Source organism: Heptranchias perlo, chromosome 11 (assembly GCF_035084215.1).
Source record: "Heptranchias perlo isolate sHepPer1 chromosome 11, sHepPer1.hap1, whole genome shotgun sequence".
Taxonomy (NCBI): domain Eukaryota; kingdom Metazoa; phylum Chordata; class Chondrichthyes; order Hexanchiformes; family Hexanchidae; genus Heptranchias; species Heptranchias perlo.
In genome coordinates, this window is record NC_090335.1 from 48,847,755 (window position 1) to 48,872,718 (window position 24,964).

Here is a 24,964-nt window from a genome sequence, read left to right on the forward strand (position 1 = left end):
TGACATTGTGTCCTCGGAGTGTAAGAGATATATGTCACTAATGTAGTGGAAAGGCTGCAACAATGTCATCTGTTGCCACCTTTCAAAATTCTTGTAGTCCTTTAAACAAATATTCTATTTATACAGTAAGTATAACGTAAAATATTTGTAAACATTTTTAAAATTATCTTTTTGCTTTTAATGGGGTGCGGTTGGCACAACAGATCACCATTTCAGAGTGGGACGATACGGGTTTGTCAACAAGGATATTTGCCAATCTTGGCTTTATTGTCATGAACAGGTACTATGTGGAGGCCAGGCACTTCCCACAGGGATGGAGGGAAAATCAGAGGGACAACTACCTTGGGCCTCTTGCACTTCTAGCTGTTTGCAGATCAGCATCAGCACAGGCTTGGGAGATTGAAGAGAGGCAGATGGGAAAAGTTTTAAAATTTCAAAATTTGCAGGTCCAGTAAATGTAACCATTTGAAACATTCCTAAAAGTTCTTTCATCATATCCTGTTTAGCAAGTTCAATTCCTCATTCTTGTCATTGTAAATGTCAACCTTTTAATGGTTTAAACTTTGTTAATGAGCCATGCTTCATGCTTTTGAGAAGGTCTAAAACAGCACCATTATTGTAAATATAGATTGGTGTTTCCACATAACTTAATTTCTGTACTACAGCATACTGCCTGCCTCTTCAGATGTGTATACTGCTGATAATTGTATACAAATTGTGACTGCTTCCAGGTCCATTATAGATTTGTAAAGCCTGCCTGCACAGGTCTGGTTATTATGTGTTTGTTTGTTCTCCACACAGGGACATCATGGGGAGGTCTGGTGTCTGGCCATCAGCCCTAACGGAGATCACATAGTTTCTTCCTCTCATGATAAATCTCTACGGCTGTGGGAGCGAACAAGAGAGCCAATCATCCTGGAGGAAGAGCGAGAAATGGTAATGTGTCTTTAACAGTTGTTGGAGGGAGAAGCAAGCTATTGTAATTTAGTTAAAGTAGGCCTGTGAAGGAACAGAGTAATAGCAAAGCATGTTGGTGCATCATATTCTCAAGCTAGCAAATTCTTAAGGAAGATTGGGTGGTGTAGTGGAGAAACTATTGGCCATTCACCTCTGGAGCCTGGGTTTAAATACAGCCAAGCTGATGGGATGGAAGTATCCTCTGTCTGTTGGCTGTGGACCTGTGCTATTGAGGAACTGGATTGAGACTACTCAAATTCAGTTCACCCACGTTTCAATGCAGTTCCTCCTGGGAATGAGTTCATAGCATAAGTTCTGCCCCTAAGAGAGGGTACAGTGCTTATGGTGCTGGATTAGCAAACTAGAAATTGCAAGTTCAAATCCCACCACTGCAAGTTGTGAAATTGAATTCAATAAATCTGGTAATTTGTGGGCTGGCACCAAGAAACCATGAAAGCTGCCAGATTGTCGTAAAAACCCAACTGGTTCACTAATGTCCTTGAGGAAAGGGAAACTGCCACCCCTACCTGGTCTATGTGGTTGACTCAATGCCGTCAGGTGATGCCTAGTGATAGTACCTGCGGGGAGGACGAGCAGACTGACCACAGCACCGTGGTACAGGAAGCCGTTCAAGTGGGGGGAGTAAAAAGGAAGGTGGTTGTAGTAGGAGACAGTATAGTTAGGGGGATTGACACTGTTCTTTGCAGCCAGGATCATGAGTCCCGAAGGCTATGTTGCCTACCTGGTGCCAGGGTTAAGGACATCTCCTCCGGGCTGGAGAAGAACTTGGAGTGGGAGGGGGAGGATCCAGTTGTCGTGGTCCATGTAGGCACCAACAACATAGGTAGGACTAAGAAAAAGGTTTTGCTGAGAGAGTTTGAGCAGCTAGGGACTAAATTAAAAAGCAGAACCACAAAGGTAATAATCTCTGGATTATTACCTGAGCCACAAGCAAATTGGCATAGGGTCAATAGGATCAGGGAGATGAATGCCTGGCTCAATGATTGGTGTGGGAGAAGTGGGTTTTGATTCGTGGGACACTCGCACCAGTACTGGGGAAAGAGAGAGCTGTTCCATTGGGACGGACTACACCTGAACCATGCCGGGACTGGAGTTCCAGCGAATCAAATAACTAGGGTGGGCGATAGGGCTTTAAACTAAATAAGGTGGGGGGGTGGGGGGTCCCCGGTGGAGAGGGATCTAGAATGCTAAAGAGAAAAGACAAGGAAGCAGTGCAGGAAAGTGATTGGGGTAAGGATAACCAGATTGTGCCAGGAAGGGACAGAGCGTACAAACAAAAGACAACAAATAGGGTCCAGGTGAGAAAAAATGGTAACAAGACAAATAGGGTCATAGTACAAAAAAATGTTGAGGTGTCTAAAAATGTTAAAAAGGCAAATCTAAAGGCACTGTATCTGAATGCAGCATTCGTAATAAGTTAGATGAATTAGCAGCGCAAATAGATGTAAACGGATAGAACATAATAGCAATTACAGAGACATGGCTGCAGGGTGACCAAGGCCGGGAGCTGAATATCCAAGGGTATTCGATATTTAGGAAGGACAGGCAAAAAGGAAAAGGAGGTGGTGTGGCGTTGTTAGTAAAGGATGAAATCAGAGCAATATTGAGAAAGGATATTGGCTCAGAAAATCAAAATGTAGAATCAGTCTGGGTGGAGTTAAGAAGGACCAAGGGGCAGAAAACACTGGTGGGAGTTTTCTATAGGCCTCCAAACAGTAGTGGTAATGTAGGGGATGGGATCAAACTGGATATTAGAGATGCATGTAAGAAGGGTACTACAGTAATCATGGGTAACTTTAATCTGCATATAGACGGGCCAAACCAAATTAGCAATAATACTGTGGAGGATGAATTCCTGGAGTGTGTATGAGATGGTTTTTTAGACCAGTACGTTGAGGAGCCAAGCAGGGAACAGGCTATCCTAGATTGGGTATTGTGCAATGAGAAAGGATTAATTAATAATCTTGTTGTGCGGGGTCCTTTAGGGAAGAGTGACCATAACATGATAGAATTCTTCATTAAGATGGAAAGTGAAGCAGTCCAATCCAAAACTAGGGTCCTAAATCTAAACAAAGGAAACTACGGAGGTATGAGGAGTGAGTTGGCTATGATAGATTGGGAAGCTTCATTAAAAGGCATGACGATAGATAGGCAATGGCTAACATTTAAGGAACGAATGCAAGAATTGCAACAATTAGACATTCCTTTCTGGCGCAAAAACACAAAAGGAAAAGCGGCCCAACCATGGCTAACAAAAGAAATTAAGGATAGTATTAGATCCAAAGAGGAGTCATATAAAGTTGCCAGAAAAAGTAGCAAGCCTGAGGATTGGGAGCAGTTTAGAATTCAGCAAAAAAGGACCAAGCGATTGATTAAGAGGGGAAAAATAGAGTATGAGAGTAAACTTGCAAGGAACATAAAAGTGGACTGTAAAAGCTTTTACAAGTGTGTAAAAAGAAAAAGATTAGTGAAGACAAATGTTTGGTCCCTTACAGTCAGAAACAGGAGAATTTATAATAGGGAACAGGGAAATGGCAGAGCAATTAAACAAATACTTTGGTTCTTTCTTCACGGAAGAGGACACAAATAACTTCCCAGAAATGCTAGGGAATCAAGGGACTAGTAAGAAGGAGGAATTAAAGGAAATTAGTATTTGTAAAAAAATAGTGCTGGAGAAAATAATGGGACTGAAAGCCGATAAATCCCCAGGGCCTAATAATCTGCATCCCAGAGTACTAAAAGAGGTAGCCATGGAAATAGTGGATGCATTAGTTGTCCTCTTCCAAAATTCTGTAGATTATGGAACAGTTCCTGCAGATTGGAGGATGGCAAATGTAACCCCACTATTTAAAAAATGAAGGAGAGAAAACAGGGAACTACAGACCGGTTAGCCTAACATCAGTAGTAGGGAAAATGCTAGAGTTTATTATAAAGGATGTGATAACAGGACATTTAGAAAATATCAACGGGATTAGACAAAGTCAACATGGATTTATGAAGGGGAAATCATGTTTGACAAACCTATTGGAGTTTTTTGAGGATGTAACTGGTAGAATAGATGAGGGAGAAGCAGTAGATGTGGTTTATTTGGATTTTCAGAAGGCCTTTAATAAAGTCCCACATAAGAGGTTAATGTGCAAAATTAAAGCACATGGGATTGGGGGTAATATACTGGCATGGATTGAAAATTGGTTAACAGACAGGAAACAGAGATTAGGAATAAATGGGTCTTTTTCGGGGTGGCAGGCAGTGACTAGTGGGGTACCGCAGGGATCAGTGCTTAGGCCCCAGCTATTCACAATATATATCAATGATTTGGATGAGGGAACCAAATGTAATATTTCCAAGTTTGCTGACGACACAAAACTAGGTGAGATCGTGAGTTGTGAGGAGGATGCAAAGAGGCTTCAAGGCGATTTAGACAAGAGTGAGTGGGCAAATACATGGCAGATGCAGTATAATGTGGATAAATGTGAAGTTATCCACTTCGGAAGGAAAAACAGAAAGGCAGAGTATTATTTAAATGGTGATAGATTGGGGAATGTTGATGTACAAAGGGATCTGGGTGTCCTTGTACACCAGTCACTGAAAGCAAATATGCAGATGCAGCAAGCAGTTAGGAAGGCAAATGGTATGTTGGCCTTCATTGCAAGAGGATTTGAGTACAGGAGCAAGGATGTATTACTGCAGTTATACAGGGCCTTGGTGAGACCACACCTGGAGTATTGTGTGCAGTTTTGTTCTCCTTACCTAAGAAAGGATATACTTGCCATTAGAGGGAGTGCAGGGAAGGTTCACCAGACTGATTCCTGGGATGGCAGGACTGTCATATGAGGAGAGATTGGGTCGACTCGGCCTGTATTCACTCGAGTTTAGAAGAATGAGAGGGGATCTCATTGAAATATGTAAAATTCCGACAGGGCTAAACAAACTGGATGCAGGGAGGATGTTTCCCCTGTCTGGGGGGGTCCAGAACGAGGGGTCACAGTCTCAGGATACGGAGTAGGACATTTAGGACTGCAATGAGGAGAAATTTCTTCAGTCAGAGGGTGGTGAACCTGTGGAATTCTCTACCACAGAAGGCTGTGGAGGCCAAGTCACTGAATATATTTAAGATGGAGCTAGATAGATTTCTGGACACAAAATGCATGGGGAGAGAGCGGGAATATGGTATCGAGATAGAGGATCAGCCGTGATCATATTGAATGGTGGAGCAAGCCTGAAGGGCCGAATGGCCTACTCCTGCTCCTATTCTCTATGTTTCTATGTTTACCTGAGGTAATGGTAGAAAGACCCTGAAGTCTCCTGATGGAGGGAGCGGTCCCCCCCACCATCCCAGCTGAAGGCCTTGTTCATGAAAATTTCTGTACCTTTAAGTGGCTTTTGACCACTTGCCTAGGTCAAGGAGCAGGAAACTGAGCTGGAACGCTAGCAGGATTGGCGTATTGGCAGAAGTCCCACCTAGCCCTGCAGAAGTGGGAAGAGCAAAATCCGGCCCTAAGTGTACTGCGATAACTATTCTAAAATTTGAGGCAGGCCCTTCAAGATTTCCCTGTTAGCTATAGGAAGAATGGAGCTGCTAGTTATGTATTTAAGAACATGTCATTTGGTTTATAATTTTTGCATTGTGCGAATTAACTATTGATAAACTCTTTTCCCACAGCAAAGGGAAGCGGAATTCGAAGAGAGTGTGGCAAAAGGAGATGAACCAGTGGTGAGTGTCTCACTAATGGACCAGCCTTGTAATGTGCCTTTTATAATGTTCCATTGGAAATCACAGCCAGTTACATGGTCAGAATTGAGGACAGTCCCGTGAGCTTCTCTGATCTATAATATATTAAAAATCTTCTCTCTCTGTATCCTGGTTCAGTTATCCCCCACTCAAGTGAAGTTGGGTTACAGAAGATTACGTGCAACACCATGCGAGATTGACCAGTACTTCATAATTCTTTTGAGCAGTTTCTAAAAGTATGTCTTATTATGAAGTATCTGTTCTTTTGATATTCCTTTGGAAGTCTTGCTTACAACCTTGAACATAATGATATTAACACAGGTGGCCTTTGATGGATGTCCATGCTTCTTACTGGATTTGACCCTCGGAAGTGGCTGCCCTACAGTTTACAGAACTTCCTGACAGTTTCAGCTGTTGAATGCCAGTGGGAGATTTTTATATTACTCCCCTGTAACCCTATGTATAATAAGTAGGATTGCAGAATTAGATATAAGGGCGTCTATGAAAATAGTTTCTCTCGCTGGAGGATTCATGCCATTTCAGCATTTTTCCTGTCCGTTATCTATTTACCTGACTGTGACCCCTGGATAGTTATTATAGGGCCTGTCAGTCTACTGTTTATGAAGCAACAATACAACATTTCCTTTCACATTACAGGTTCCTGGAGAGAAAGAAGGGGAAGCAGGCTTAGCTGGGAAGAAGACTATAGAAACTGTTAAAGCTGTAAGTGTATAGAATCCAATAATATATTACAAAATTAACAGAATATTCTTGCACTTTTAAAAATGAGCACTGTGGGCCCCACCGTACTCACTTGTTGAATGTTCTTGGCAGGCTGAGCGTATCATGGAAGCAATTGAACTGTACAGGGAAGAGACCAAGAAACTGGAAGAACACAGAGAAGCTTGTAAACTTGCAGGCAAAGAGGTTGGGCCTTTTCATATTGTGATTACATAGTCACTTATTCATTTGTTCATATTTGTTGTATCGTCATCTCGAACAACCATTTGTCAAAGCAATGTAATGTGAATGCCAACTAGCACAGTGAATAGCAGTACTGGAATATACTTGTTTATCCAATCAATGTTTTCCCTAACAACTTGGCCTAACAGCTGACTTGTGAATATGTAATCAAGTGATTGGATATACAAATCTAAACTATCAAATCAACCAGTCAGAACCAATCTGTGATTGGATAGCTTAAGTCTAACCAGACGTTCCCCCTGTTGCTGGGTAAAGGTGTTATAGGGTTAAGCAGATCTTCCAACTCATCCTTAATTTTGAACAATAATTGGCATTTTTACACTTGTCTCATTACTTTAGTTTTGGGAAATGAAGTGGAACAAATAACTGAAGTGAGAGTAGGAGGACTGTTAGGAAATAGCGACCAGAACATTGTTACGTTCAATGTAAGAATTAGAAAAGGATAATGAAAAGTCAAAGATAAGAATACTGGACTGGAAAAAGGCAACATTCAATGAGATAAAAGGAGAGCTGGCCCACATTAACTGGGCAGAAACGTTAGCAAACAGATCGACAGTGGGAAATATGAGATGGTAGAGTACAAAATAAATATATTTTCTTAACTTTTGTGTGGATCTCTGCAATGTCTTTTCACTCTCTTAACAGTTTGTACATTTTTTGTTCTCTTAGTTTCTTTCCGTCAACTCACTGATGATCTTTTATATCATCTAACAGTTTTCTATCAAGGAGGTCATTCAGCCCATTAACTTCTTCTCTGTGATTGGTCTATCTGTTGTTTCTTCATCTCCCCCCTTTTCTCCCTCTTTTTGTTCCAACCTCACTGAAATACTTGTTTTTCTTACAGTTTTCAGTTCTGATGAAGGGTCCACACCCAAAATGTTTACTTGTTTTTTCCCTCTTTACAGATTTTGATTGACCTCCTGGTTTTACTTCCAGCATTTGCTGCTTTTATTTCAGATTGCCAGCATTTGTGTTTTTTTCCTCGTGATGGGCCGAATGGCCTCTTTCCGTGCTGCAACCTTTCTATGTGAATCATTGGATGTTTTTGTACATCTGGTGGTGTAAAAGTGATAGTGTCTTCATTTTCAAGAAATGGATTATATAGTTACAGGTTTTTCCTAGAGTAGCGTTGGGTGAAACTTGTTATTGGAAAAATAAATATAATTTACATACAAGACAAAATATATGATGACTTGCTCAAATCAGAGATAGGGAATAAAAGAAAACAAAGTACTGCAGATGCTGGAAATCTGAAACAAAAACAGAAACTGCTGGAAACACTCAGCAGGTCAGGCAGTATCTGCAAAGAAGGGAAAAAAGTTAACGTTTCAGGTATAACCCTTCGTCAGAACTTTGTCAGAGACGGGTAATGATCTCTTATTGCATTATGTTACTGAAAAATGTAATATCCGCAGCTCAGCAGCCTTACAGGTCTCACCCTGGCATAAGATCAGCTTGTTAGTGTTGGCTATGTTTGTGGTATGTGGAAGGTTACTTATACGATCTTTATTCTTCCCAGCTGCCACCACCTACTAACCCTATACTGGCCGCATATGGAAACATCTCTGTAAGTAGTTCTAATTCTTCCTGGTTGTTTAGCATTTTTGCTTCAGTTTGTAAAAGCTTTGCTATTTAACAGCCTGTATCATAGATTTGAGTTATTTTGTGGACTTAATGCTCATGTAAGATCACAATATAGTCAATAGAAGGCTTTCTGATTTTGAGACAGACAGCACCTCCGGCAGGGCAGGGTATCTCCTGACCCCAGTCGACTTTCTCTCCCAAAAACCTTTGCATACCGGAGACCTTATAAGCGAGGTTGTAGTATGTGTTGAGTTACCAATCTGGGCTTTTTGGCCCCTGACTTTCTGCCATATCTGGGACGAACAGGGATGGAAATGCGCTCAAGGATGCACTCCACCATGTCCCTGTCTGCTCCTTTTTCAGAAAGCAGGGGTATGCTGCAGTAGGAGGAAGAAGCAGTGCTGCCTGAAGACATTTTCCCCCCCAAATGTTTCCTGATACTGCTGGGGCCTGTGCATGGTTGTGCTCTGAGGCCCCTTGCTAATTATTCTCAGAGGCCCCCACTGTGACCATTGAATGTTGGATGCTGGGGTCTAACAGGCAGCCCCTATGTCCAGCATTCGAACTGGGCAAGTGACAGAAATGACAACCGAGGCTACGTTTCCTGCATTGGCAAGTCGTTTGCATGGCTATGTGTGGGCATGCACATTTTGTACCACTGGGCCCACCCTCTGGAAAAGTGGGGGGGAGATGGGGTCATAGTGGAGCACGCCCTGGAGCCCGTTACCAGCCCATTACCAGCCCGTCCCAGCCCAGATCTGTTGTAATCTGGCGGATGGGGCTGGAAAGCCTAGATTAATAACTCAACACTCCTGGCATCGACTGCGATCTCTGTTAACAGATATGTTGCTTGTGAATGCCTTACAGTTAGCATTTTGTTTTGTTACTTTTTAAAAAATATTTATTATTACATTTATTTTTTATGTCTTTGGAGGAGTATTACATCAAGGTACTGCTACAACTTGTTAAAGTGTACTCCATACATAGCTCCAGTTACCCTATCTGTTAGTAAAGGACACTTCCTTTTATTTGCATATTTGGAAGCAGTGATACTTTACTATAATAATTTGTTTCAAGATTGTCGTAGTTATTAAGGCCTGAAAGGATATTGATAGTTCCAAACTATTTTGTTGTTTATGTTGCCTCTGAGAATGGGAAAAGTAATTTTAAAGCAGATTTAACTATTCATGAAAGGAAAAGGACAATTGAATTACCAAATGCTTGAAGCAGGTAGAATTCAGCTGCTGTTATATTTAATAATTTTATGTGTTGGCTGGTTTTGGTATTTAAGTAATTTATGACTTTTTTTCTCAGCCATCCCGCTATGTCTTGGATGTTATTCGAAAAATCAAATCAAGGTGAGTAACAATTTAATCTAAATATTCACATCAAACTCGTAGCAAATTAAACCTACAAACTTCTGAATCAGATGCCCTCTTGCCAGAAGGTTGTGAGTTCATATCCCACTCCAGAGCCTTGAGCACATAATTTAGGCTGACACTTCAAGGCAGTACTGAGGGAGTGCTGCATTGTGAGAGGTGCTGTCTTTTGGATGAGATATTGCTCTGAAGGCATATTTGCCCTCTTGAGGAACATAAAAGATCCTATGGCACTTTTCGAAGAAGAGCAGGGGAGTTTTCCCAGTGTCCTGGCCAATATTTATCCTTCAACCAACATCACAAAAAACAGATTAACTGGTCATTTGTCTCATTGGCTGTGAAGTGCTTTGTTCATGAAAGGCCCTATATAATTGCAAGTTCATTCTTTAATTTGGCCCAATTACTGTACAGCCATTACTGTCACTGTTTCCATAACCCAAAACTGCAGGATACTTAATGTCCATTGAGTTATTTCTGCTTCTTGTCTCCAAATCCAGTACAGGTGTGGTTGTGTTCCAGTTTGTACCACAAAAGTAGATTTTATAGTTGATCCAGTTCTGTTGTCCTGTGAAAAGTTTGTACTGCATGCAATTGTTGCAATATACTTTCCTTTTTTCGATGGTGATAGGGGACAACAAATTAGCAGGTGTGCTGTCTTTGTTTTCCCTGTTCATGACCAGCCAAATCCAGAGCCCTTCTAGTCCCAAATGCAACAATGGCGGGAGACACCTCGACTCCACTCCCTATAGCCCCAGATGGTTCTGTGTCTCTGTTGGATTAGCAACAGAATTAAACTACTACCATAGAGTGAATTATTATAGACTGTTGCACTTGTAAAGCTGCTATTTGACTGGGAGATTTGTTGGTTTATTTTATTGAACATTTAGAGTTAACCCATATATGATAAATATAGTCCACTTTAGTCTTTTTCTTAATCCCAGAGAATTATTATACATTATTTACTTAATCATTCTGGTATCAATGCAATAAAGTTGTTTGTAAATATTAACCAGTGGTTTGAACTGGTGGAGGCTAGATAGTCATAAAATTAAGGGAAATATAGGAAATGAATTTTGAATTGTGCAGACGTGCAATTTGAAGAGTGTGCATTTTTTGATCATTTGTTTGTCTTGGATCTTTTCTAGTGAGATGGAGGAATCCCTGCTTGTCCTACCATTTTCCTACGCTCCTGACCTGCTCACTCTATTTGATGAGTACATCCAACTTTCTCTAGAGGTTGAACTCATTTGCCGCTGCCTTTTCTTCCTGCTCAGGTAAGTATTCAGACAAAAACATTTTGATCTCCTTTCTTCCTCCCCACCCCTCCGCCCCCACCCCCCACCCCCGCCGCTCCCCCACAAAAAAAATAACCACCTTACTCCTTTAGGTTCTTTTAGGAGGAAAAGGGGGAATGGATTGGCTTAAATAGCATTTCTTGTTGAATTGTCTTTCAGTGAGGAGTCATTGCTGGTGCAAGCAATTTTCTTCTCCCAGAGACAGAGTTTACAAACCGTTCTTTCCAATCCTTAATCTATGGTCTGGCCAACAGATGGAAAAACACATCCAGCATGGGCATACGAGTTCAAATAAAAGGTGGAGAACACTATCCTTTTATTTCTGGAACTAGATTTCAATTTAGCAGAGATGGCTGAGTTGAAAAGATCTCTGTTGTCTATAATGTTTGTAAATGAGATAAATATACATAGTCTCAACCGTAGCTCATAGTGAATGCGAATCCTGCCCATAACTTTTCAGTGATTGACAGTCTTGGTCAGAGAGAGCAGCAAAGATAGGAAATGTACACTGTCGAAAAATTGACACTAGCCAGTAGAGATACTTTTTTGAGGTTGGGTTTAAGGCACCGTTAGGCTAAAGTAACTTTATTCTTCTGCAATTGTGTCGACAGTTCCCCACAGGATATTCATAATCTCAGCCACGCCATCAAGGAGAAGTAGAGAGTGGAGGCTATCTACGTCCCTACCGCGAAGGAGGGAAACAAAATCAGAATGAATCACCCTGGGGCACTCCTATCATTGGCAGGTACCTGGAAGCAGGTTGGCTGTCCTTTTGGTGCAAAATTTTAAAACAGGGTGTAAAAATAAAACTGGACATGAACAGTACACAACTTAATGAACTGGTTGTATCATTCTACTATTTTGTTCACCAGGATTCATTTTGGACAGATCACAAGTAATCAGATGCTCCTTACAGTTATTGACAGTTTGAGGAAAAACACAATAGGAAAGATCAATGAAATGAAGGTATGGTTGCTGTTTTCCCATTGCTAACCAATAGCTAATGAGCATAAACAAAGCATATTCCAAGGTAAATGAGTAGCAACAAACCTGCTGAAAAGAAGCCCCTAAAAAAAGACTAACAAGTTTTACAATGAGCGTACTACTTTCATGCAGGAACAAAATTATAATGGGATGTTTACATATACCTTTTTTATCAGGCTGTCTTTGAGAGCCATGCGAAAAGCACATTATAAAGCAATCATTATTACGGAGGTGTTTTCAATAACATTTTCTATTCATGAGGAATTATAAACAATCTGTACCATGTTGGAGAATGTCATAAGGATGTTACATCGTGCTCCTGGAAGGATTTGTTTCACCTAGTGATTATGCTAAGTTTGAAAGTGTTACAAATAAATAATCTTAATAAATTTTTAACAAAATTGTTTAAATCTTTTAACCAAGTATTTATCAAAAAAAAAGTTGAGAAAAGCGTGGCAATGTTGTGAACAATGTTTTAAAAAATCCTGATTAAGTATTATTGTTACATTTTGGAATGGGAAAGGGGCATCTTAGAATCATAGAATGGTAACTGCACAGAAGGAGGCCAATCGCCCATCGAGCCCATGCCGGCTCTTTGTAAGAGCAGTCCAGTTAGTCCCATTCCTCCGCTTTTTCCCCGTAGCCCTCAATTTTTTTCCCTTCAAGTATTTTTCAAGTATTTATCCAATTCCTTTTTGAAAGCCACGATTGAATCTACTTCCACCACCCTTTCAGGCAGCGCATTCCAGATCAAAACTACTCGCTGCGTAAAAAATTTTTTCCTCACGTCACATTAGGTTCTTTTGCCAATCACCTTAAATTTGGGTCCTCTGGTTCTCAACCCTTCCACCAATTGGAATAGTTTCTCTTCATTTACTCTATCTAAACCCTTCATGATTTTGAACACTTCTATCAAATCTCCTCTCAACCTTCTCTGCTCTAAGGAGAACAACCCCAGCTTCTCCAGTCTATCCACATAACTCAAGGCCCTCATCCCTGGAACCATTCTAGTAAATCCTTTCTGCACCCCCTCCAAGGCCTTCACATCTTTCCAAAAGTGCGGTGCCCAGAATTACATAGAAAAATAGAAAATAGGAGCATGAGTAGGCCATTCAGCCCTTCGAGACTGCTCCGCCATTCAATATGATCATGGCTGATCCTCTACCTCAATACCATACTCCAGCTCTCTCCCCATACCCCTTGATGCCTTTTGTGTCTAGAAATCTATCTAGCTCCTTCTTAAATATATTCAGTGACTTGGCCTCCACATCTTCTGTGGAAGAGAATTCCACAGGTTCACCAGCCTCTGAGTGAAGAAATTTCTCCTCATCTCAGTCCTAAATGTCCTATCCCATATCCTGAGACTGTGACCCCTCGTTCTGGACCCCCCACAGCCAGGAGAAACATCCTCCCTGCATCCAGTCTGTCTAGCCCTGTCAGAATTTTATATGTCTCCATGCGATCCCCTCTCATTCTTCTAAACTCGAGTGAATACAGGCCGAGTCAACCCAATCTCTCCTCATATGACAGTCCTGCCATCCCAGGGATCAGTCTGGTGAACCTTCGCTGCACTGCCTCGATAGCAAGTATATCCTTTCTTAGGTAAGGAGACCAAAACTGCACACAATACTCCAGATGTGATCTCACCAAGGCACCATATAACAGCAGTAAGACATCCTTGCTTCTATACTCAAATCCTCTTGCAATGAAGACCAACATACCATTTGCCTTCCTAACTGCTTGCTGCACCTGCATGTTTGTTTTCAGTGACTGTTGTACAAGGACACTCGGGTCCCTTTGTACATCAACATTTCCCAATCTGTCACCTTTTAAATAATACTCTGCCTTTCTGTTTTTCCTTCCAAAGTGGATAACTTCACATTTATCCACATTATACTGCATTTGCCATATATTGGCCCACTCACTCAACATGTCTAAATCACCTTGAAGCCTCTTTGCATCCTCCTCACAACTCACGATCCCACCTAGTTTTCTGTCGTCAGCAAACTTGGAAATATTACATTTGATTCCCTCATCCAAATCATTGATATATATTGTGAATAGCTGGGGCTCAAGCACTGATCCCTGCGGTACCCCACTAGTCACTGCCTGCCACCCTGAAAAAGACCCATTTATTCCTAATCTCTGTTTCCTGTCTGTTAACCAATTTTCAATCCATGCCAGTATATTACCCCCAATCCCATGTGCTTTAATTTTGCACACTAACCTCTTATTTGCACACTAACCTTTATTAAAGGCCTTCTGAAAATCCAAATAAACCACATCCACTGCTTCTCCCTTATCTATTCTACCAGTTACGTCCTCAAAAAACTCCAGTAGGTTTGTCAAACATGATTTCCCTTTCATAAATCCATGTTGACTTTGTCTAATCCCATTGATATTTTCTAAATGTCCTGTTATCACATCCTTTATAATAGACTCTAGCATTTCCCTACTACTGATGTTAGGCTAACTGGTCTGTAGTTCCCTGTTTTCTCCCTCCTTTTTTAAATAGTGGGGTTACATTTGCCACCCTCCAATCTGCAGGAACTGTTCCATAATCTATAGAATTTTGGAAGATGACAGCTAATGCATCCACTATTTCCATGGCTACCTCTTTTAGTACTTTGGGATGCAGATTATCAGGCCCTGGGGATTTATCGGCTTTCAGCCCCATTAATTTCTCCAGCACTACTTTTTTTACTAATACTAATTTCCTTTAATTGCTCCTTCTCACTAGTCCCTTGATTCCGTAGCATTTCTGGGAAGTTATTTGTGTCCTCTTCCATGAAGACAGAACCAAAGTATTTGTTTAATTGCTCAGCCATTTCCCTGATCCCCATTTTAAATTCTCCCGTTTCTGACTGTAAGGGATCTACATTTGTCTTCACTAACCTTTTTCTTTTTACATACTTGTAGAAGCTTTTACAGTCCACTTTATGTTCCTTGCAAGTTTACTCTCGCACTCTATTTTTCCCCTCTTAATCAATCTCTTGGTACTTTTTTGCTGAATTCTAAACTGCCCCCAATCCTCAGGCTTGCTACTTTTTCTGGCAACTTTATATGACTCCTCTTTGGATCTAATACTATCCTTAATTTCTTTTGTTAGCTATGGTTGGGCTGCATTTCCTTTTGTGTTTTTGCGCCAGAAAGGAATGTATAATAATTGCAATTCATTCATTCGTTCCTTAAATGTTTGCTATTGCCTATCCACCGTCATGCCTTTTCAATGAAGCTTCCCAATCTATCATAGCCAACTCACTCCTCACACCTCTGTAGTTTCCTTTGTTTAGATTTAGGACCCTATTTTCGGATTGGACTACTTCACTTTTTCCATCTTAATGAAGAATTCTATCATGTTATGGTCACTCTTCCCTAAAGGACCCCGCACAACAAGATTATTAATTAATCCCCTTCTCATTGCACAATACCCATTCTAGGATAGCCTGCTCCCTGCTTGGCTCCTCAATGTACTGGCCTAAAAAAACCATCTCGTACACACTCCAGGAATTCATCCTCCACAGTATTATTGCTAATTTAGTTTGGCCAGTCTGTATGCAGATTAAAGTCACCCATGATTACTGTAATATCCTTGTTACATGCATCTCTAATTTCCTGTTTGATCCCATCCCCTACATTACCACTACTGTTTGGAGGCCTATAGAAAACTCCCACCAGTGTTTTCTGCCCCTTGGTGCTTCTTAACTCTACCTAGACTGATTCTACATCTTGATTTTCTGAGCCAATATCCTTTCTCAATATTGCACTGATTTCATCCTTTACTAACAACGCCACCCCACCTCCTTTTCCTTTTTGCCTGTCCTTCCTAAATATTGAATACCCTTGGATATTCAGCTCCCAGCCTTGGTCACCCTGCAGCCATGTCTCTGTAATTGCTATTATATTATATCCGTTTACATCTATTTGTGCTGTTAATTCATCTACCTTATTACGAATGCTTCGTGCATTCAGATACAGTGCCTTTAGATTTGTCTTTTTAACATTTTTAGACATCTTAACATGAATTGGACGTAATACTCCAACTGTGGCGGAAGCAGTATTTTATAAAGGTTCATCATAACCGCCTTGCTTTTATACTCTATGCCTCTATTTATAAAGCCCAGGATCCCGTATGCTTTTTTAACCACTTTCTCAGTCTGTCCTGCCGCCTTCAAAGATTTGTGCACATATACCCCAGGTGTTTCTGTTCCTGCACCCCATTTAGAATTGTACCATTTAGTTAATGTTGCTTCTCCTCATTCTTCCTGCCAGTTTATCACTTTGCACTTCATACTAGCCTAGTGTTTTGTGCACATTTTTATGAATCGTAACTTACTCAATATTGTTATAGTCAAGTTAGAGAGGAAACAAAAAGTTCATGTCAAGACTTTCTGAGGCATTTACTGCCGAAAGAGTTTGCTCAGTAGAGCATATGTTGGCAAAACCTAAGTATTATTTAAAATCGAGTAAGGCAACAAATAAGGAAGAGGAAGCAAAATGCAAAAAATAAATGTATTACAGGCAACAGATCAAGCAGCTGCAGGAAGATATCAGACACTCAGGTTAGACCACCCAGGACTGACCAATGGAGCAAGTTCCAGAAAACAGTGTGAATAATTGGGTCAATAATCAGTAAATTATGTATAGTTTCTAAAAAAAAAAAAATATTTGATTACAAAGCTATAGTTTTCTCTCCCTTTCATGTATGTACGTGCTTAGAAAAAAGTGACTCTACCTTTGTAGAGGGGTATTCTAAAACTAATCATTTACTTATGGCGTAAGGGTAATTAGTACACCTGCAGTTTGTTACATCGCACCATGTGGGTTACAGGTTCAATCACACATGTAATACTGCACTGAGCCTGTCGCATATATCGTGTGTTTAGAGCATACTGTTGGGCTGCAAAGCGTCATGGGCACTGAAAATTCATCACTAGTGCCACTTGTTAAGCAGATTGAAAATGACAGGGATATTTAATGAATATATTTGAAATATCCACTTCACTGTTTTTCGTTTCTATTTCTGTTCTGTGACAGGATGTGATTGGTTTCAATATGGCTGGACTACAGTTTTTACAACGGGAGATAGAAGCTAAAGAAGATGTGACTTTTTTTGCTGATGCAACTGAAAGATTCAAAGAGAAGAAAAGGAAAAGAAAGATGAGAGATAGAGCTGTTCTGATGGTTGTCTAGGCCATCAAATTTCATTTAATGTTGTACCATATAATGTCACAATAGGCCAATGAAAGCTGGCACAGCAAAATTAAGAGACATGCATATCTGATCCAAGCATATCAAGAGAAGGTGTCTTCCCATTCCACGCTATTCATTCAAGTTGATACCACACGTATTATAACTGTGAGCCTTCTTGGCAATTAATTATGCATTTATTTGGATTCTGTTATAGTACAAAACATCTGCTAAGCAGCTCATGTGCAAATTTGCTTTAATAAAATCTTAGTTTTTAAAAATGTGTGGCTTCTGTGAAATACAACAGTCTGTCACAAGTTATCTGTTTTGTATGTTCTACGTGAGGCATTTTTGAGGCAGTTACCAGGAATGACTGCTACTGGAAGAGGTTAGATATGACTCCGATCCCTTTTTGGCTGTATCAGTCCTTGATAAATTAAAGACCATGAGTTCATATCGCACCATGGTAGTTTAAGAATTTGAATTCAGTTTTTTTTTAAATCTGGAAATTAAAAAAAAACTGGCATCAGTAAAAGTGACCATGAAGCTATCAGATTGTCCTAAAAACCCAACTAGTTCATTAATGCCCTTTAGGGAAGAAACCCTGTCTTCCTTACTCGGTCTGGCCTATATGTGATTCCAGTCCCAGACCAACGTGGTTGACTCTTAACTGCCCTCTGAAATGGCCTAGCTAGTTGTAAATGCCCGCCTTGTCAGCAACACCTACACCCTAAGAAGGAATTAAGAGAAAAATACTATTTGCTTATTTAGTTTGGTCAACTTTCCAACAATTTATAACTACATATAAACCACCATTTTGGGTGGAAAGTGGCAACTGACCGGGGATGGCAGTGAAGATCGGGTGGACTGGAGGCAGCCTGCCAACACCATGAGAAGGCTGTCAGCAGCAAGGTAAGTCTGGGAGAAGGGGTGTTGCGAGGGTCTCGAGAATGGAGAGCCGGGGGAGCCTAGGCCAGCAGACGCCCGGACTCTCCTTATGGGGCCCAGAGGAGCACTCCTGCACCTTCTGATCCCACTGTTTTTGAACTTGCCATAGAGGGCTTTGGTGGCTTCTCGACAGCTTTACATGGCTTTGATTTGCATTTATTAACGAGGCTCCCGCCAGAGTCCAACGGGAGCCTCATCTGCCACCAAAACCAGTGACGATAAAATGGGGAGTCATGGAAATAGAGCAGGAAATGGAACCGCTCCATTTTAATTGCTCTCCTGGTTACCTGCCGATCGGGAAGAGAAAAAATTGCACCTCAAGTATCAGCAGGCTGTTTTATCATCATGGGCATCACTCCCAAGCCTCATCCTTTCCTCATGCTCACACTTCCCCGCAGAGGTCACTGGATCGTGATCAAGAACAGGAAAGGGTTGCTGTTTAATAGGCAATAATATATAATGTACCACTGAGGCTATTTATAAATAGCTCAGATTTTGTTTGATTTCAGGAGAAAATAGACCTCTGCTTTGTTAATATAAACAATGAGCATTGTGCTTGTATTTTTAATTGTTCAGTGGATTCCTTGTAAATTTTCTCTTTAACATGTACAGGAACACAGGGTCAATTTAGTGACATCGAAGGGCAGCTCCTGTGTATCATAGCACAAATATCTTCTACTGTACTGCACTTGACTGTAATGGGTCTGACACTAGAGGGTGCTCTTGTTTTAATGATGATGTTGAGGGATACTAGAGGTATCTTTACTCTGCATCTAGCAGTACAATACATAACCTGGGGACTGAATGATGGCCGGAAGAGATACAAGGCTGCAACTAGGATTTAGAAGGTGTGGCCACTTAAAAGTGTGTGGAATTTGAGGACAAAATTGAGCCTTTCTAAAGGCTGAGCATAGTTCTTAAATAGTTGTCAGGATGCCCAAAAGTTGTATGGAGGAGGAAACAGAAAGTAGCAGGCGAAACCCAAGTGTAGGCAAAGCAAACTTGGAAGCAGAAGCCTGAGCATTTGGCAGAGCGGTTTATGTGTCAGCCTTGGCTTAGTAATAGGACTCTCGCCTCTGAGTTAGAAGGTTGTTGATTCAAGTCCCACTCCAAAGACAAACACATAATCTAGGCTGGCAATTAAATGCAGTACTGAGGGAGTGCTGCACTGTCGAAGGTGCCATTTTTCAGATGAGACGTAAAACCAAGGCCCCATTTGCCCCCTCAGGTGGACATAAAAGATCCCATGGAACTATGCAAAGAAGAGCAGGCCAACATTTATCCCTTAACCAACACCTAAAACATTTATTTCATTGCTGTTTGTGGCACCTTGTGCGCAAATTGGCTACATTACAACAGTGACTACACTTCAAAAGTACTTCATGACAGAATGATTCGACTTGACTCCAGTTGGATATGGTGATAGTTTATTAACTTCACATGAGGATCAACACATGCAAGTGTCTAAACAGTAGTTAACAATACAGAACAAGAATTATATTACCAGTTCCGTTCTGGTTAGAAGGTGTGTCCGCTTCTTGCTCCTCTCGCTTCTGCTTTCTTTCTCCTCTACCCTGAGTCTGAGTAGGGGCTGGCGACTTAGAGCCAGACTTAACCCTTAACCCCCCTTCTCACTGCAGCAAATTTAAGCCACTTATAGATGGTTCCCTTATCAGCATTTTTAGGGGCCATCAATTGTTCTTCCTTGATTTTTGAATGTAGTTGCTTAGCGACATGTTCAGACGTACAGGCCCATCCTTTGTTGGCATGTTTGTGGGTTTTAACCACCAGTATTACTGCACTAAGGCTGGTTCCTGTTATTTTGAACCCGTAACCCTGTTAAGTCTAACCCTTTGAATTCCTCATACATTTGTGTGAAAACTATATTTCCTTACAGTCCCCGCCTTGAGGCCGAGAGATTCCAGCTCTCGAGTTCTCACACCAATCCTATTTTCCTCTGAGCAAAGCTGTGGTTTCTAAGGTCAGCTGTCTACAGTTGACTTTTATCTGGGTCTGCTCCACACATATTAGTAGTATGATTAAAATGATTATCATGATCCCCTGGACAAGCACAAAGCCATATGAGAGTAATTTTACCCATGGATTCTGCCTGTCATTATATGCTGTTTCCCATTATTCATGATTCGAAAGGGTAAATGTCCCCTTTTCACCGTCTACATTGCATTGTTTAATTTGAGTCTTTCAATCGTAATCTCCAACAGCCACATGGCCTTATCTAACGTTCTCATCTTGTCAGCATCACATACCTATCTGAACCATTTACTCTTCTGGTCTAAGTGGGCTGTGGACTTCTGACTGTCCCAAGAGCTCTAACTTTTGGGTGCAGAGTGCCCTATCTTTATACTATTTGGCTGTTGAGGTTGCACATATGTATCTGGTCATATCTCCTAGTCGTAAATTATCCCACTCACATGCTGGCTCTGTGTTAAACAACTTCAGATGAACCATACCACGTGGTGTGACTCATCCTTTATCTCCTGACTTACAAACTGCTTTTGTTCACAGACAGACAGCAACTTTGTCTCCCTCAGCACTGCCCTCTTGCTAAATACCTAGATGCTGTATGAGATGGGATACCTGACTACGCTCAGTTTAAAGCATATTCTTAAATCTCCCTCCCTTTGAACCTTTCATCTTACCCTGCGACTTTCTTCTCGGTCTTGTCTAAGATCACCTTGAATTGCATTTTGTTACATAAACACACATAGAAATATACATATTGCTTCTAAGTTTCATTTGGTTAATATTATACATCGTGATATAGACAAAGAAAATCATAAAACACTGTACTGAAAACTACAGTGTACCATATTATCAAGAAATCATGGACTTAAAAGATTCCCAAGCTTTTCTTTTACTAATATCCATCTTGCGGATATTTTTCCTCAGTTGTCCCTATTTCACTGTTAATTCAAAGGAACCTAACCCTGAATTTTGGAAGTCCAAGTTTCTACGTCCCTCTTTATTTTAATTTCAATCCCTCGATAGGTACCAGTGGTTAACTCTATCCTAATTGTTTCATTAATTAGTTGATTTCTCTAGGCACGTGTCAGTGCCTTGCTTAAAAGCTTTTCTCACTCTCCTGAGCCACATTAACCATTTCATGTCGTGCTGTTGTCAAGTAACTAAGCATGTCTGAGACCCGTTCTTCAGTGCATCTTCATCACCCATTTTTGCATACTAGTTGCCTCACACGCAACATATCATAGGCAACAAAATCCTAGAACTTCCTACCTAACGGCACTGTGGGAGACCCTTCACCACACGGACTGCAGCGGTTCAAGAGGGCGGCTCACCACCACCTTCTCAAGGGCGATTAGGGATGGGCAATAAATGCTGGCCTTGCCAACGATGCCATATCCCAAGAACGAATAAAAAAAAACTTTCTGCTGGCCAGTTTCTTTATCCTTGTGGTATTAGCGAAAGTGTTTTCCATGGCATACAAGGGTGCTTGGAGGTCTTTGCTTCTCTCCCCCTGCAGGGTCCCAATGTCTGGGTAGTGCCCATGCTGTCAAATGCAGTTTTCTCATTGTTCAGTAAAGGCAAGGATACAACATCTCCATGAGAAAGCTATCAATTACTATTCTCAAATACACTTTCCTGACTTTCACTAGTTTGTAAATTTATACCAAACTGATATCTTTAGTAAATCATGCCCAGGTGATTTATGTTACTCATGGATGATCTTTCCCTAGCCTCCTTGGTTTGGTTCCTGAAATTAACCCATAATCACCTACAACGATGACCTTAGAAAAATTCCAATTTGGTGGTGTAATTTCCCTGTCTCTATCTTATATCCTCAAGCACTACCTCTCATCCAATATTACACATCCCATTATATTACCATTTCATCTCATTCATGAGCCCTGGAGAAACTTTACCGTCCAGTGCAATATTTACTGTCTGGTCCAATATCTTTAAAAAAATTTTTGTTTATTTTACTTAAATCTTTTTGGACCACTTTTATTCCCAAAATATCTTAAGCCCATTTTATAACTTAAAAATTATTCCAATTCTAGAGAGCAGTATTATTGGACTGACAGGACTTGTCAATGTACAGTTTTATTTCCCCAAAATATTCCCCTCTGACACACTGCACTGGACAGGAATCACTTAGACTGGATTCTTTTTTATCTTAAAATATAATTTGATTATTCCCTGAAACTACAGGTTAATTTTCCCTTCTCGAGTGCTTGAACAGCAATGCATATCAATTTATCTTATCAGTTCCAATGTCAGAACAAATTATGTCCAGGCTTTCTGGTTTTGCAGTAGATGCAGAAGTGCTTGTAATTACTTTTGGCATAATTTTTTCAAAAGTGGAGAAGCAAATGGATCAAGGTTGATGATTGCTTTTCCTTCTCTATGTAATTTTGAATTTTCAAAATTCAAGTCTTAGTCCAAAACGTCACCACGCTGTGACATTTGATATCGGCCGATGTCTGCAGATAAGGTCTTAAATTCTTAACACTATTGGATCATTTGCTGCACCAACATTTTTGCGGTCCTGAAAACCATGGTTTCCTGTGTAAAAGAAAAGAATAACAGGAAATCCATTGTGACTCTTCTTGAGAGCCTAAGGGGTTAATTTGTCAATTCATGATTTCCTTCTGTCACCATGGGGAAATAGCCACTTAAATTAAGAAACTTAAAAATCTTATACACTTAACTAAAGCACTATGACAATAGCATTAAATGATCTATTTTAAAGAATAACCCCTTTAAACTGAAACAAATTTAGAAAAATGTCTCGAGGAACATGGGAGAGATTGACTAGCTTTTCTGTCTATCTCCCAAAGTTTCTCTCTCTCTCTCTCTCTTGGAACTCAGTAAGGGACAATAAAACTGCTTATAAATCAGCAGATTAACATGCTGGAAGCTCAGGGGTGGGGGAGGAGTCAAGCACAATAGCAATTTTTTTTAGCTGCGATGCCATTAAAACAAAAATGCTTTAACGAAGTTCAAATTGATCTTTTTCTAAGAAGTCTTTGTGCTGTTATGTGAAAACTTGCACAAAAATCCTAATACTCTAATCCTAATCCTAAAACTCTGGCTAATACATTTCAGCTTCTCTGATTTCCAATTTTCAAAACATGAGCCATGAAGGCATGACAGATTTATTAATTTTTATCCATCCTTAGTAATTAAAAATCTGTTAAAAACAGCTTAGTAAAACCCAGTAAATTACATCGTCTTTCGTTTTGTTCCTTCTTTAGGCACGTCTTTCCAAAAACTGTAAAAATACTGAATGTAACTGCTTTTACAGCTAAACAAAATCTTTGTTAAATTACACGAAGGAGGAAGTCACATAACAAGCATTAAAAAGGGCTAGCCCGCAACAGTGAAAAGAAAGCACTCACAATGAGGACAAACTTTTTTAAAGAGACAGTACACTGAAAACAAAAGAACACATTCTGTATCTTGTGATCCTCTCCCTTGCTCCTTCTCGATTCCATCATAGAACCCCATTCTGTACCAACTCAAAGTCTCAAGCTCACATTCTGTGTCCTCACCCAAGTCTGGTGTGGTGAAGGTCCCTCCATCTTTCTTTTTGTTCTTCTTTCTTCCTCATTTTTCAACCTACCCTTCCGAATTTCAGCTTCCTGTCTCAAGCTCACTAACTCCTGTGGTTGAAACAACAAGACGCCCACTTTCCAATCCTCTTTAATTTCCTTCTCCCTTACCAATTTCTTCATCTTAGTCTCACCTCACAGAAAGTCTGACAGATTTTAACTAATACAGTACAAGTTCCTATGTTCTCCTCGTCCTCCTGCACAATCTTACCCTCAGTTACTTGACTTTGAATCCATTTTGCCACCTTTTGATACAAGTCCCCTTAAGGACTAGTCAAAAACAACACTAAATCTGTCACACATTATTTCTCAAACTTCTTATCTCAGGCTCTCTCAACTTCAGTTGAGCTAGCCATCTGCTCACCCTGATGCGCAGAGATGTGCAACATAGACCAACAACAGTCTACCTTTCTCCATTTTAATCTTTTTCTTGTCCACTCATTTCTGGACATAATCCTCATCATTCCCTATCATAGACAGTAATTCCGCCACATCTAGATTCCCAAGTTGCTTTATTTATGCCTTCTCTACCTTTGTAGAGCTGGCCATCATGGAACACATTGAATACTGGTAGGTAATGCAGGTCGCCTGCACGCCCGTAAGGTTTCCTTCCCAAACTGACGCACTGATAAAATAGGTCAGCCCTGGGACCTCGTTTAAAGAAAACAAATATCACTATATGTCAAGTCCCACCAAAGTCGCCAGTTTGTCAGAATGCTTTGACTTGACTCCAATTGGATACAATGATACTTTATTAACTTCACACAGGAATCACACATGCAAGTGTCTAATCAGTAGTTAACAGTATAGGACAAGAATTATATTACTGTTCCATTCTGGGTATAAGGTGTGTCCGCTTCTCGCTACTCTCACTTCTACTTTCTTTCTCCTCTACCCTGAGTCTGAGTAGGGGCTGGCTACTTATACACTGAGTTAACCCTTGGCCCCCTTTCTCACTGCAGCAAATTTAAGATACTTATAGATGGTTCCCTTATCAGCACTTTTAAGGGCCCATCAATTGTTCTTCCTTGATTCTAGAATGTAGTTGCTTAGCGACATGCTCAGATATACAGCCCCATCCTTTGTTTCATTGTTTTGCCTCAGAAAGCATGTTTGTGTGTTTTTAACCACGAGCCAGTTTAGCTTTGGTGCCATCTGATATCCTTGGCATCCCTTCTTTGTTCTTCATCCTGCTCCATTAAATCCAGTGAGAAATTTGCACTGAAAGCGTAGCTTGCAGTTGTGTAGTAGGAAAAGAAAATGACCAAGTGCAGTTTTCAGAAGGCCCTTCCCGAC

General features: G+C 40.6%; 1 protein-coding gene across 3 annotated transcripts in view; it reads left to right on the plus strand.

Moving 5' to 3' along the window:
- Positions 1-17,407, plus strand: part of wdr3 (WD repeat domain 3) — a 59,258-nt gene extending 41,851 nt beyond the window's left edge. For all 3 annotated transcript variants that reach the window (XM_067992955.1, XM_067992956.1, XM_067992957.1), the window contains 9 exons: positions 802-936; positions 5,642-5,692; positions 6,368-6,433; positions 6,545-6,637; positions 8,214-8,261; positions 9,593-9,636; positions 10,803-10,931; positions 11,825-11,918; positions 16,974-17,407. In XM_067992955.1, coding sequence (XP_067849056.1) covers positions 802-936; positions 5,642-5,692; positions 6,368-6,433; positions 6,545-6,637; positions 8,214-8,261; positions 9,593-9,636; positions 10,803-10,931; positions 11,825-11,918; positions 16,974-17,129 — 816 coding nt within the window. In that variant the 3' untranslated portion in view covers positions 17,130-17,407. The remainder of the gene's footprint in view (positions 1-801; positions 937-5,641; positions 5,693-6,367; positions 6,434-6,544; positions 6,638-8,213; positions 8,262-9,592; positions 9,637-10,802; positions 10,932-11,824; positions 11,919-16,973) is intronic.
- Positions 17,408-24,964: the final 7,557 nt, after the last annotated feature.